The sequence below is a fragment of the Gavia stellata genome, chromosome 18 (assembly GCF_030936135.1).
Source record: "Gavia stellata isolate bGavSte3 chromosome 18, bGavSte3.hap2, whole genome shotgun sequence".
In the NCBI taxonomy this organism is placed as follows: Eukaryota; Metazoa; Chordata; class Aves; order Gaviiformes; family Gaviidae; genus Gavia; species Gavia stellata.
Window position 1 is genome coordinate 16,592,067 of NC_082611.1, and position 14,138 is coordinate 16,606,204.

General features: G+C 47.6%; 1 protein-coding gene across 3 annotated transcripts in view; it reads right to left on the reverse strand.

The window, feature by feature from the left end:
- NPRL3 (NPR3 like, GATOR1 complex subunit) overlaps positions 1-8,611 on the reverse strand; it is a 46,200-nt gene extending 37,589 nt beyond the window's left edge. For 2 of the 3 annotated variants that reach the window (XM_059826184.1, XM_059826183.1), the window contains exons 1-2: positions 8,494-8,611; positions 6,838-6,907 (exon numbers count right to left, since the gene is read on the reverse strand). In XM_059826184.1, coding sequence (XP_059682167.1) covers positions 6,838-6,907; positions 8,494-8,611 — 188 coding nt within the window. Of the gene's footprint in view, positions 1-1,398; positions 1,438-6,837; positions 6,908-8,493 lie in introns of all 3 variants that reach the window. The other variant, XM_059826182.1, reaches the window with a different exon arrangement.
- Between the last annotated feature and the right edge of the window lie 5,527 nt (positions 8,612-14,138).

A 14,138-nucleotide genomic window follows, 5' to 3' on the forward strand; every position in this document is an offset into this window, starting at 1 on the left:
AGGAAAGATAACCCTGTGAAGGGTTACATGGGTGCTACCTGGTGGGTACAGACACCTGGTATCACCGCAGGCTCTCCCAAGAGTGACCTAGACCCATTCTCCTCGTCTGACAGCCTAGATTTATTAGTTTTGCTGGTTTGGGGTTTTTTCCCCCCAATGCTCTGCAACATTTATAAATTCCTTAGGCCTCAGGATGATAGGGAGAATGAGGGACAGCATATACATTATTCCCATCATTTCAATTCATCATCTCATCTTAGAAAATAACATTTTACTTTAGGTATTTTAATACTGATTTTCTAATCTCTGGGGTGTATTAAGATGACTTAAAAATACTGACTTCTCAGAGCCCAAGAGTTTGTTAGAAGCAGATTAGGTTTCCCAGTTGGGCAGTAACAGTCCCTTCTCCTTTCATGAGATTAGTCTGAGCATTGTGATTTCCAGAGGAAAGCAAGCCTCTCCTGTACTAAGGAATTCAGCAGGCAGAAACTAAATACAAAAAACAAAAGCTTTGATTTGCCCAAAATATCCTACTACTGCTATCATGAGCTCAACATAGCAGCAACAGCAGACAATCCAGCAGTACGATACAAACCACACTAGTGCAGATCGACTGCTGCCACCAGCATCTCCTCTGGAAACCCAGCTGAAACAACAACTGCTTTAGCTTTAGCACATGGAAAAGGAGGGGGAAGGAATCTCAAACACAAATTCATTTTTTCCCCAAGAACAGATAATACCTTTTTATATGCCACACAAATTCAAAGCAAGGTTTTTATAAAGAATTCTTCTCTGAAGTAGTTTAGAATGGGAGCCGAGTATCTAGATGAGCATCTTTATGTTAAGCAGGGACTAGAGATGCAGTGTAATACTTTTGGGGCCTGGGTAGAGATACACACATTCAAAAAGGGGGTATAATGCAGTCATCCAGTTTAGCTTAGTGGGGCACCAAGAATCAGCAACCAGAGCAGCTGCTCAAAACCAGGTCTCTGACGAGGTCTCCATAATTACTGTGGGATTAAAGAGTTTACTCACTGATCTGTACTTTTAAGTCATTTCTCATCAGAAAGCAATTTGATTTAGGGCTCCTTGTTGGAACAACTACAATGCCAAGGCTATACTTGGTGCCTTCTCGGAGGATCACAACTTTTCTCAGTTCACAGAAGGGACAGTACCACACCCATTCTGGATACCCTACAGGAAGCACAGAAATGTTAGTAGGACCTTCGTAATTCTCCTAGCATAAACCTTTAGCAATACGTTTGCTCCAGACATTGTGATTTAGCATATAATTATCTCATCATTCGGTGTAAAACAGAAACAAAGCACAATTAAAAGGATGGTGAGAAAAGAAAGCCATTCTAGATAAAGGTGATTGTTTAGAACATTTGGTCTTACCCCGAAACCAATTGCTCATCAGTTAGAGGACATTGGTCTCTGAAATGGGAACATGGCCATAAACACAAAACAAAACACAACAAAAGAAAATGAACGAGGCAAGTACACAAAATACAAAAAAAAAAATAATATTAAAAACTAGGATGAACTATTAAGAGTTAAACTCCTGTAAAGGAAATATAACTATTGAGAAGAGTCAAAAAAGTTAATGGTAGGTGAATTCTGGGGATATATTGCAGGCTTAGATTGACGACACGGAGAAAACAGGCTAAGGCATTTCAGTCCTCTCGCTAACACTGGCTGCTGTAATGTGTTCCCATGATACGTTGCATTTATGGAGCTGTTTTTACACCGTACTTTTTAATTCATGCTTACCTTAAGAGAAAATAGAAGAGGTTGCAGTCTGATTTTGAGCAGATTCTAAACCTCAGTATCTTTTCTAGACTATTACTAGCCTTTTCACCAGAGGAACATCCCGTGTGGCCCCAAATGACCCACAGCTCTTCACAGTTGGTTCTGGTGCTTCCATAGCCCCAAGATTTAGCAAAAGAGGATGCCAAACATTTATTGTTGCATGCACAGCCAGAGTTCTGTAAAGGGCCTTGCACACAGAGCCACTGCTGCTCCCCCCAGGGATCTAAATAATAGGTACAAGTCTGGCCAGACTCACAGCACAAGCATGAAGTCATTCTCTGTCTCTCTCTGCCCCAAGCAATAAGCAGAAACCTAGGAAGAGCAGGCAGAAAAAGTTTTCAAGGCAAAAGAACCTCAAAACCTTCTTTACAACAGGTGTACAGAGCGAGGCTCTGTTAACAGCTGTACTCACTTTTATATCAGAGAAACAAACACCTATGTTCCTTTTAACAGTCAACTGCTTTTTTTTCCCCTCAAATAACGAGGAAAAAAAGGGCTTGTTTCCTGAAACAAATTCCCTAAATATACTGAAAAATTAATCTGATAAAAGCTTTATACTGTCAACGTTAGAAAGGGGAGGCAAAATGAAAACCTCCAACAATTATTAATCCAAAAGACAGCAGATTTCTACTGGTCGTGTTGAAAAGGGAACCTAGAGCAATCCCAAATGACAAACTATACAAAGGGGGTGATATTACAGGAAGGGTGTTTAAAGGGATGGATAGATGAATGGAAAAGCCCAGGCTTACAGAAAGGAAGCCTTTCAGAACAAATACAAGGAAGAACACTGGAGTCCAGTGAAAGAGGGACAGAGGATACAGAACAGTTATCACAGGAGAACTACTGTTTGTTAGAAAGGGACATTCAAGTCCTTGTTTGTCAGTAACTTGACTTTTTTTTTTTTTTTAACAGAAGCGTTTGGCCAATTAATGACATCAATGCTGTCAAACTTGCTAAACCTCCTTCAGTTAGTCAGTTATGCTCCTAAAAAATGCAAAGTCTGGTGTAACACGGTACTATACGTGCGTCTTCATCAGAATTTTTGCTTGCTGACTATACCACTTTCAGAAAAACTACAAAACCCATTTCAAACCAATTTAACATGGCATTATCTTACGGCTTCAAAAGAGTAATTGCCTCATGTTTTTTCAGGGAGATAAAAAAAATAAAAAAGAGATTGGCAGGCATCTCCATAAGCTGTGAGGGGTATGTATTACTGGTAAAGCACTCAAAAACTGAAGGATGTTTTTGAAGAGAGCAAATGATGAAAGGCTGAGAAGCAGCCAGCAAAGAGAGATACTTGACAGGCAATTTGTTTTAACAGTGACAGATTCTTCTGAATACCTCTTTGTTGCACGGCCACCATCAACACACCTCAGTCACTTTTGCTGCTTGACTTGCTTTTAAAAGGAAGAAAAATCTGTATTCCGAAGACCCAAACACGCAGCTCCATTGAGCTGAAATTAATACAAGCAAATACACACCAGTAACCTACAGGTAGGGTTGTCAAGAATAGGCTGCGATTGTCTATAAAAAACAGTGTAACAAAGACCAGGAAATTTGGGTATACAGGCTAAAAGAAATCCAATTATGCATACAAATATGCTCTATGGAAATGGAGAGTTAAGGCACCTAAACTGATGTAATTTTGTCCTTTCTGAGGCCATAAAGAAATACATACACCTCAACTGCTCCAGGAAAGGTCAGCTCAGAAGTAATTGATCTAGGTTCCAATAGCTTAGGAAGAAAGCAATAGTGAACCTTCTCTAGGATACAATTGGTGCTAGATTGCTAGTAAATTAAAGACAGCCATCCAGTATAAAAAAGGATTAATCCAACCCTCATAAGAACTATTGCAGCAACAAGATAAATCTGAAATAACCTTTGCTACTGAACATGAAAACATGGGAAAGACCCAACCCTTCAACATTATCAAACTTGCCATACACCATCAACGCAGCCTAGCAGCCTGCCCACTCCAAAGCCTCAATTTGTGCCACCAAAAACATCCACAGATGCTACTGATAAGTGGTGATTTAAAGGAACCTTTTTGCCAACTCCTCCTTGAAGAAGCCTTCCAGAAATAATACGAAACTACTTAATAAATTTCATTGAGGACAACTCCAGTCAGAAAATCACCACCACCAGAAAACAGACGGGACTTCATGCTGATGAAATCTCTCCGTGGACTACTGAACTGTTTCAGGAAAGAACCGCTGCACCACTGCACTGCAGAAGAACAAACTTACAGGGACAGAGCTGCCACTGGAGGAATGGGAATGGTTCACACAAAACCAGTCGCTCCATTCCTGGTCTCTCCAGCCTGATCTTCAACGGGAACACACAAAACACATTCCAAACAGGAGCCCAGGATCGCAAACTCCTAACACTGGTGAGGAAAAAACCCCATGGGCTCAATGGCAATACTGGCTTTACAACACATGATAGTTAAACTCCTTCCTTTCCTGGTTTACAAATCATATGCACCTCACTCTCTCCAAGATATCTGCACCTTTCTGCCTCCACTCTCCCCTTAGAATCTCTTGTACTCCACGGCACCAACTTGTGTTACTCCTAAAATGGTCTCATACAAATCAAAAGACTGAGCAACCTGTTGTACACAGTTTAGAAGATCCCTTTTTGGTTTGTGCTGGAAGAAGGGCCTGGGTACCTAAAACTTGCCTATTTTTTCCACCTGTATCTGTAAGTCCAGTGAAAGACATTAACTCTGTCAACAAACCTCCCCTTGTCTAATATAAATTAACAGTACTCAGTATATAGGGAGCATTAGCGATTTCTTCTACTAGCCGCTATCACTGAAGAGAAGGATACGTTTGGCTGCTACATCAGTTGTATGGGATGCAGTGGACTTACAACACTGATTACACTGGTATTGGGAAAAAGCTTTTCAATAAATAAGCTTGAAACAAACACAATTTTGAAAGAGGCTTTGAATTTGTGAATGCAGATGCCCAGCCACATAAGCAGCACAAGCAGCGTGCTGGACATCAATATCCGGCCTCTGCCAGGACCAACACTTTCAGAGCAACATAAATGCTCCTCCTCTTCTATTTCCCCTTCATCTGCACAGCAGCTATAGACAGATCCGCAGGAGATAATATTAAGGGACTTCCTGCTAACAGACCTGTGTTGACTGACACCTCAATTTCATCTAAGTAGATATAAGGCTTATAAACACTGACATTAGTAAGAGTCAGGTGCAGACACTGCAGCATGAATTTGTACATATTGCTATGCACAAAACCATGCAAGTGACAACTTCTTTTTTCTGAAGACCATCACTGGAGAGGGGGATTTCTGTCTTAATATTCTTTCATTCAGCGCTTCAGAACTGTGATCCTTTGTGCTCAGTAAGCTCAGTTGAGGTATCATGAGTTCTTTTAAACACTAAAAGCTTAATAACAAATACCTGACCAGGAGATTAAGCACTAACTTTCAAGACCAGAGCTCCGGACACCACTACAATGAAATAACCTAAATCTTTGTTTAATGTAGGTTACATGCCAACACATTCTATCTACTTAAAACCAGTTTCAGGAAATATTAGCAGTTTTCTCATCTGACCATAATTTGAAATGATAAAAGCTTTCCCTACATCCCTGTAGTAGCCACATGCTGCATCACACTAATTCAGCACCACAGGCCACATCCAGCGAAAGCAGCTCCACATTAAGTGCTTTGTCCAACCTGCCAAAACGGCAGAGGCAAGAAGAATCAGTATCAGACAGAAGCTGGTACTGTTCCAACACCATCTTAACCTATCTAGGGAAATACTAGAGCCAGGGTTTTGAACAGCAACCAACAAAATCCCTGAGATAACCAGCAAACGTGTGCACTGAGCTTTCCCAATGCGCACACTAGCTGCCGTCCACAGCAGAGTCTGAAGCGCCATTCACCAATTACCAAACTTAGAAAACCGCGGCTTGCTCCCACTGGAGTTGTGCCCTGTAGCGTACTGGGCTCACTGAAGACACGGCAGAAGGCTGCATTTGAAGGTTTCAAAGACACCAGAAGAGGCAAGAGGTACAAATGACCTCGAGCAAAATGTGTTTTCATAAGATCCCAGTCCTGGAAAAGCATATGAATTGATGAAGTTTACTGTCATGGGTGATTTTAATTTCAGCTAAACCATTCTCAGTCATGAAGTTAAGAACAAGCTTACATTTTGCAAGGTTGGGAACTAAATTTCTTTTTTGGGGACAAGTGATAAATACTTCTTTTTTACTCTTATATGAGAGAAGAGCAGAAACTACCCTGTTTTATTAATATTGGAGATGAAAACACCTATCACAAAAAAGATCTGCAACTGAACTATGGGCCAACGGACAAAAAAACCTTTTTCCTTCCCAGATTTGTCTCATATCTGATAGTGATAAATTTAGAACCACGCAGCAGATTTCAAATTTTCTACAAAAACTAATTAGAGGGCCCATTCATACATAGATGTATGCTGAACAACACAGTGCCTGTTTTCAGTGCGTTTGTTACCCACTGTTTTCCCGTAATTGAAAAACTATCTTTAAGTCTCAGTTTCCTTTTGAGCTACTATTTCACTCCACAGGCACAAGGGCAGCTATATCTGGAGAAACAAAATTAGTTATTCATTAGTGCACAGCAATTCCATACAACAATTACATGAGCTAGGGAAGAATTTGAAGCAACTGAATAATATATCCAGTTATAGGTAGGCAGGTAAAGAAAAGTGGATTTTTGCCTAAGTATTAATACTCCTAGCTTTGAAAGAGTAATACTGCCTTTCTAACAAGCACAAAATACCTGACCTATACCTTGCCCAGAAAACAAGAGATTCAATAGCATTCCCTCATGAGAAATTCCTCATTACTAAGCACTAATTTGCTCATAACTTGGCATTAAAGCATTTTTTGGCAGGTCATCTCCTATACAGTCCAAGGGAATTTGCCTACTGAACTAGCAGGCAAGAGAGCAAGAGGCCATCTCTCCTCTGTTTCAAACTCTTAGGCAAGGAGAAATGTTTTCCCCTACCTGGAGTCCCCATCTTGATCTTCTGTGGTGTCACCAGAGCTATTCACAGCATATCGACTCCTCGGTTTATCTGAAACAAAGAACAAAGATAGCTTTTTCAAGGAACAGTCTCCTTAAAGTGTTCACTAAAATAAGTGCATTAAGAGAATACTTGTGCATTAAAAGAATACTTGTCTGTGCCCTTTTTAAAATCATCTGTAACAGAGGTCTAAAAAAAGTAATATTAAAAGCAGAAAGCGCCTTCATTTTTAGGTAGGGGTACCAGATCTTGGTTTTTTCTAGTCTCACTCAAAAACACATCAAAAGATAGAAGAGGTTTTCATCTTCAGGGGATAAAGAGGAGAAAGCAAAACATACACAGAAATAATTTTCCTCTCAAGTGCCAGGTAACAGTTTGCAATTTGAGAGCAAGTGGAAAATAAAATTCTGACCAATGCATTTTCCTCCTTATCGCTCAGGTTTCAGGACAACGATAATGCTCCAGAAGCCCCTCATGCAGTCACAGGTATCAAAATCCTTTACCAACAAAAAGCAGGAGAGGAGCGGGACGGAAGCAGCCAGCCAAAAAACCCCCCATTTTCAGATTTTACCTACAAAAACAAAAAGGGGTTTGAAGATGATTCTGTCTTGGTAAAAGGCGACTCACAACCTAAACAGGGGTGTCAAACCTCTCGTGATAAACGGCAGTTAGCAAGCGACCCAAGTCAAGCAGCCTCATCACTCTGCAGCACCTTCAGGCCACGGACCAGGACACACTCGCCCGCTGGCGAGGCCAGGTGGGACCCTGACCGCAGCACCACGGGGGCAGGCATCCTGCCTCCAGCCCCTGCGGACTCCCTGGCTGCAGGCGGGTCTGAGTCTGGCCCCAGACGCCGTCCCGGATCGGGAATGTCGGAGGAAGAGGTACAATCAACACTGGCTCTGCAGCAGCCAGCCGGCACCTGAACAGTCCCATGTTCCTGTTTCCAGAAGAAATGAAACCCCCTCTACCCCATTATTCAACACAAGGGACTAAAGTTTCTTCTTTTCTGCCAATTACCAGTTAAAGCTCACTTAGTGTCTTCTGAATCCCCTCTCCTAGATCGGTGCCTTCACTTCTCACCCTGCCTCCTCCTTCTCCTACAGCTCTTAAAGCCCACACTGCTTCAGCTGGTCCAGGAACAGCATCACGGCAGCGGGTCGATGGTAACACCTGTGGCTAATGTGGTTCGATTAACATGGGTGGGGTGTGAGAGGCTGGGTGTGAGGGGGGACAGGTGAGGGGGGACAGGCCCCCACAGGAGGGTGTGAGGTGTATGAGGGGGGACAGGCCCCCATGGGAGGGTGTGAGGGGGTCCAGGCCCCCACAGGAGGGTATGAGGCGTCTGAGAGGGTCCAGGCCCCCCCGGGAGGGTGTGAGGTGTGTGAGGGGAGCCAGGCCCCCCCGGGAGGGTGTGAGGTGTGTGAGGGGAGCCAGGCCCCCCCGGGAGGGTGTGAGGCGCGGGGCGGTGTACCAGACCGCCAGAGGGGCGTGTGCGGGGTGCCAGGCCCCCACGGGGGGCTGCGGGGGGTGCCAGGCCCCCAGGGGCGGCAGCAGGCCCCCGGCGGAGGCTGCCGCGGGCGCGGGGCAGCCGCAGTCCCCAGGCCGGGCCGGACCCCGCGGCGTCGCGCACTTACTGGCCTGTGCGGCGGGGTGCTCGGCGCCGCGCTGGAAGGGGAAGCGGAAGAGCAGCTTGTTGCCGCGGCTGCCCGAGCTCACCAGGATAACGCTGATGGGGCTGGTGCTCTCGCCCATGCCGGCGCGGCACGGCCCGGCCCGGCACGGCCCGCAGGAAGGCCGCCCGCCGCTGCCGGCTTCCGCTTCCGCCCGCTGCCCGGGCCCGGCCCGCGGCTGCCCGCGGGGCGGAGCGGAGCTGTTGCGGCCGGGGCCGGGGCCGGGGCCGGCGTCGGCGGGTCGGTGTCTGTCGGCTGCGGGCGGAGCGCAGGCAGCCCCCGCGCCTCACAACCCGGGTCAGCCCAGCACCTCACACCCCCATAGCCTGGTCCCCAGTACAGCCCAGTGCCACCAGTTCAGGCCAGCACCTCACAGCCCCGTCCCCAGTACAGCCCAGTGCCCCAGTTCAGACCAGCACCTCACAGCCCCGTCCCCAGTACAGCCCAGTGCCCACAGTTCAGACCAGCACCTTACACCCCTATAGCCTGGTGCCCCGTACAGCCCAGTGTCCCCAGTTCAGACCAGCACCTCACACCCCTGTCCCCCACTACAGCCCAGTGCCCCCAGTTCAGACCAGCACCTCACACCCCTGTCCCCCAGTACAGCCCAGTGCTCCCAGTTCAGACTGGCACCTCACACCCCTGTCCCCCAGTACAGCCCAGTGCCCGCAGTTCAGACCAGCACCTCACAGCACCATCCCCAATACAGCCCAGTGCCCACAGTTCAGACCACCACCTCACACCCCCACCCAGCACTCCCCTCAATCAGCCCAGTGTCCCCAGTTTAGACCAGTACTTCCCATGCCCATGGACAGCACTCCCCATTCCTGGCATCCCCAGTTTATTCCAATGCTTCACCCACCCACAGCCAGCTCAGCTCAGTGCCCCCAGCTCAGCCCAGTGCCCCCAGTTCAGCCCAGCACCCCCAGTTCAGCTGCGCACCCAGCCTGCGTGTGGTGGCCCCCCGGTCCCCCAGCCATGGTGGCGGCCCTGGAGCCCTGGCGCAGGGGCTGCCGGAGGCCTGGGCCACCCGTTCCCGTTCCTTTCCATTGGCCTCTTTGGGTCGTTTTTAGTGATTCTGCCAGTTCCGTCATTACGAGCCCGGAACTTTGCTCAAAGCTGGTGGCAGTCGGCAGCGAGGGCTCCTCGCTCCCTCGCAGGTTAGCCGCTGCGGGAGGCAGGCTGGGGGAACGGGACTTCTTGGCTCCCTGTGCTCCTGGAAACACGCGCTTGGTCTTGTTTCTCCCGTTCATTGCGTGATCTCAGGGTACTTTACAGCACTGATATGACTTGTCTTGTGGCTCCTGTAAACTTACTCCTGCCTCTAGGCTAGTAAGAGTAACAGCCGGCCGCTGCCTTGGTGCACTCATCTTATTTCGTGTTTAACTGAGATCAGAAAATTATCAGCAATTATGTTAGAGGATGTCCTGGGTTTTGCATGCAAACTCCTCTGCATTTGATTGCAACATTGGGATATTTGAATGCTCTGAGATATCCCCACTCTGGACGTTGCTCTGCAATTCCCCGCGGGGACATCGGGCAGAGGTGGGTGGCTGAAGAGGGAGATGAGCACACGCAGCACGGGCATAATCTGCAGGGACATTCTCCGCAAGGCCGGCGATAACAATTGCAGCAAGAGAAGGTGTCGCTGAGAGGAGAGAGTTGTCTGAGAGTGATTAAAGAGCAGTCGTATTATCACGGCAGAGCATTCCTCCTGCACCAGCGCTGGGCGGCTACGTTAAAACTTCCCAGTGTGTCTGCTTCAAAGCGTATTGTACTTTCTTCAATACTACATTACAGACATATTTGTTGTGTCCAGCTCTTGGAGGCTGTAGTTTAGTTAAAGCAAAGTGTTGCAAGCTGGTAGGAAATTAAAGAATAAAACCAGGACTTAGACTCCACTTTTAAGATTTCCGAAACTTAATACACCCAAAATTTTTCAGAGTTAGAGCAGACGTATGTGCCACCTTATCCACGGGAATTCCCTTTGAGAGGGAGGCCGTCCCAGTGCAGAATACAGGTCTGGGGGGGAAGTGATCCCTAATCTCACAGCAGTGCCATTCAATTGGTCACTGGATTTACAGTCAGGGCTGACGGAAATTATAATCCCGCTTTTATAACGAGCAAACAGGCCTGTTGCTTGCTTCTGCCTTTTAAAATGAGAAACTCTGGCAGCCTACTTTTGGAACAGGATTAAGAAAGACCTACGTTAATAGTAAAAATCACCTTTGGTGTCACCTTTGGTGACATTTCCCAGGTTCATGGCAAATATTCATCATCTGCCCAAGGGTGGACATTCTGCTAGGGGTCTATCATAACGATGAGAAGCAGCAGCAGGAGAGGGAGGCAGGTCTGGTGGGGTTTCCCGGAGGACTCTTCGTTATCGGTCCCGTGACCCGGGGAACACCAGTCATCAGTTGTCCAACTCCCTGGGTCGCTCAGGCCAGGAGCTCCGTGTCTCACTACCCTGTGGGCAGCTGGAGCACCGGGATGGAGGTCCATGCAAGGACAGAGACCGTCCCTCTCCACGTCACATTGCAGCACGTGGCCGAGGATCATGCTTCTCCCACCAGGCACGTTCCTGAGGAGTGTCCGCAGCCGTCCCCAGCACAGCCCTGATCCTGGGCAAGCGATGAGCTCCTTCTAGCAAACCGCTGTCATCTTTTGGCAGCTCTGGCTTTTGTGATGGTGCAAGAGTAACTCTCAGAAAATGAATTCAAATTCCATAAAGATTTCAGTGACAACAAACCCTCCTGTGCAGATGTCACTCTGATCCTCACGTCTACACAGACCTTAATCCTAGAGTCATGGAGGATCAATGTTCAGGTTAAACTGTAGGCAGCAAAATAAGAGGGAGTCCTGATGGTCTCTGCCTTATCCCTGGGTATATCTGGGTCACAGTCGCTTCCCTCATGCATTGATTGAGTGACCTCTGATTAAAAGCACTCTCACTGAGGAGAGCTTGGAGCGCAGCTATGCAGCAGGCGATGTAAGAGGCAGCACTCTGGGGAGGAGACAAAAACATGATATAAATGTATATTTAACAACAACATCTTTATTTTCAAAGCGATTTTTCTATGGGACAACTGCAAGTTTTTTAAAATGCATGTAGCAAGGGATGATGAACACAGCCTCCCTTGATACCTCCATCCATTTAAGCTGTATAAACTGAATATCGCCTTTTCCTGGGCCCTGACTGCAGGACAGCTCCTATGCCATCAGTGCCGCTTTTAGTGGGAGGCTGCTCTGCGCTGCATCTGCGTAGCCAGACAGAGTTAGCTCCGGCTTTTCAGTGGGCGCACATGGCATTTATCCAAAGGAGGATACACAAAGAGCACTGATAATATTCCTTATTATAAAGTAATTGTCTTCACTGGGTCCCAAGCGAGTCTCCTCTTGTATCCTCTCTTTAAAGTGAGGTACCAAGAGAAGCGAATTGCCCAGCCAGCGGGCAGGAGGGCTGAGGAGGGAGCTGTGGTACTGAACCCAATCTTAAATTAAATCCCAGATACGGTGTCAGCCTCCATAGAGGGGATGAGAATACAAGATCACCGAACCCAGCGGGTTTGCAGACCAAGGAGCATCAAGTGCTTTGTGTCTGCCCTTTGGGAAAGCCGAAGGTTTCTCCTGCTTCGTGTGACAGATGACACGCAGAGAGGCTTAAATTCAGAGGCCAGTGCGAAGCGCAATGGGTGGGTCAGAGCCCTTCTGCGAGAGCCACCAGGACACTGGGGACACCAGAGGATACAGCAGCAGCTGTCTGACCCCATCCCAACTGCTCCTCTAGCACTGCTGGTTCATTCCCATCTGACCCCAGGACACAGCAGCAGAGCTGCAGCCCCAGGAGAGCGGGGTCTATTAGTAGTGAATATATCAACTCCTCCGGGCTGCAGAGTCTCCCAGAGAGGAGAGACCTATCCCCGTGTGAGGGCATTGAAGAAACCCCCACCATAAGCAGAGCACACGTGGGAGCCTAGCTCCTGCCCCAAACCCAATACCCGCCGGCAGTCGGGTTCCCCTGCCCAGCAGCATGGCACAGTCACGCCGCGGCTCCCAGGAGAGGCTCCAAGTTTGGTGCATGCTCCTGTGTGACATTTAGGGGGGCTGGGTGGTGTGATTGTGCCGGCATTGCTACTTTGGTAAAGATAACCGTAGGCTGGACATAGTCCAATACGAGCATGTCCCAAGTATCATTAGATCCCTGGAAGGGCTTTCCTCTTAGCAGGCCGATGATGTCTGGGGAGCATCCTCTGTCGCTGTTGGTAGCATTGCTGTGAAACACAGACACATCTTGGCAAGGAATCTGGCTTATACATATCAGCCTTCTCAGCGCAAGCGTGCAAGGCTATTTGGGCAGAGAACGCTATCTGACCTCTCTGGCTGTACCAGCCAGCTTTCCCTGCGCGGCTGCCAGCGTGGTGTGTACGGCTGCTGTAGTTTATCAGGGTGGCAGAGAGATTTACCTCTGCTTCATGTGCTGGCAGGATATTCATTCCCTGAGGTTCAGCAGCGACCATCTCCAATAGGGTATTTCTCTGACGCTTTGCCCGCTTATCTGTGATTACAGACCTGTGCTGGTCTTCCCTTTGCTTGTTTGGTCCTTCACCCATCAAGTGCCCTGAAGCCTCAAGCCATCCGTTGTGGGATCAGGCTTTCCCCTGCATATTCAGCATGTAGCACCACGCACGCCAGCACTGGCTGTGGTGCTGAGGGCTATTTTACAGTACAAGGGATAATTAACAGTAAAAATCACAGAACTAGAAATCAAAGACATACAGTATGAGGCATTTAGCGATGCAAAAACAAAGTCTGACTGCACTTTCTCACACGCACATGCTTTTTTCTAGGACCATACACAATTTCATAAGCTCTCTCTCCCTGTATCCATAGGAATCATTGCTGTTATACGTGATATCAATTGCAGAGTGCGTCCCTAATTCTTTGCAAGAGGCTGGCAAAGTGAAATCCCGGCAGTGCTGAAGCAAATGGCAACATCTCCACTGATTCCCACAAAATCAGAGTCTCGCTCCCCCTCTGAACTATACTGTGCATCTCCCAGCCTGTCCCTAGCACTATCTAGGAATAATTTAATATGAAATATCGGGCCACGTGGCAGCCACGTATACTGGAAGTGTATGGTATGCCGCAGAAAGGCCCAGAGCCTTGCGTTCACATCTGTGAAACGAGAGAAAATGCAGAATTTTCTCCAAGCTCCTTACTGTGCTTGAAGCCCATACGCTCCTCAGCTTAAAGATGTGTCCTAACGCTCCCTCACTGGAATTTTCCAGCATTATCTCTTTGTTCATGTATCAATATGTGTCCAGACAATTTCTTCGGGCCACACAGCCATTATGTTAAGAAGCAAGAAGCTGATAACACCAGCAAGCAAGGAGGCCAGTGCACTGACCATTGCTGAAATAGGCGTTGTTTCGCGGGCAGATAAGAGTCTCCCACCTCCATGGGTGGGCCTCTGGGGTGACCAATGTGCGTGGACAGGCACCAAGGTCCGCTCTCCCCTTCCTCTTTATAAGCAGGGCTGCCAGGGCGATGAGTCCAAACCTGCTCTGAGCGTTCGCTGCAAGGAGCCTGAGCCCGCACCCTCCTGCACA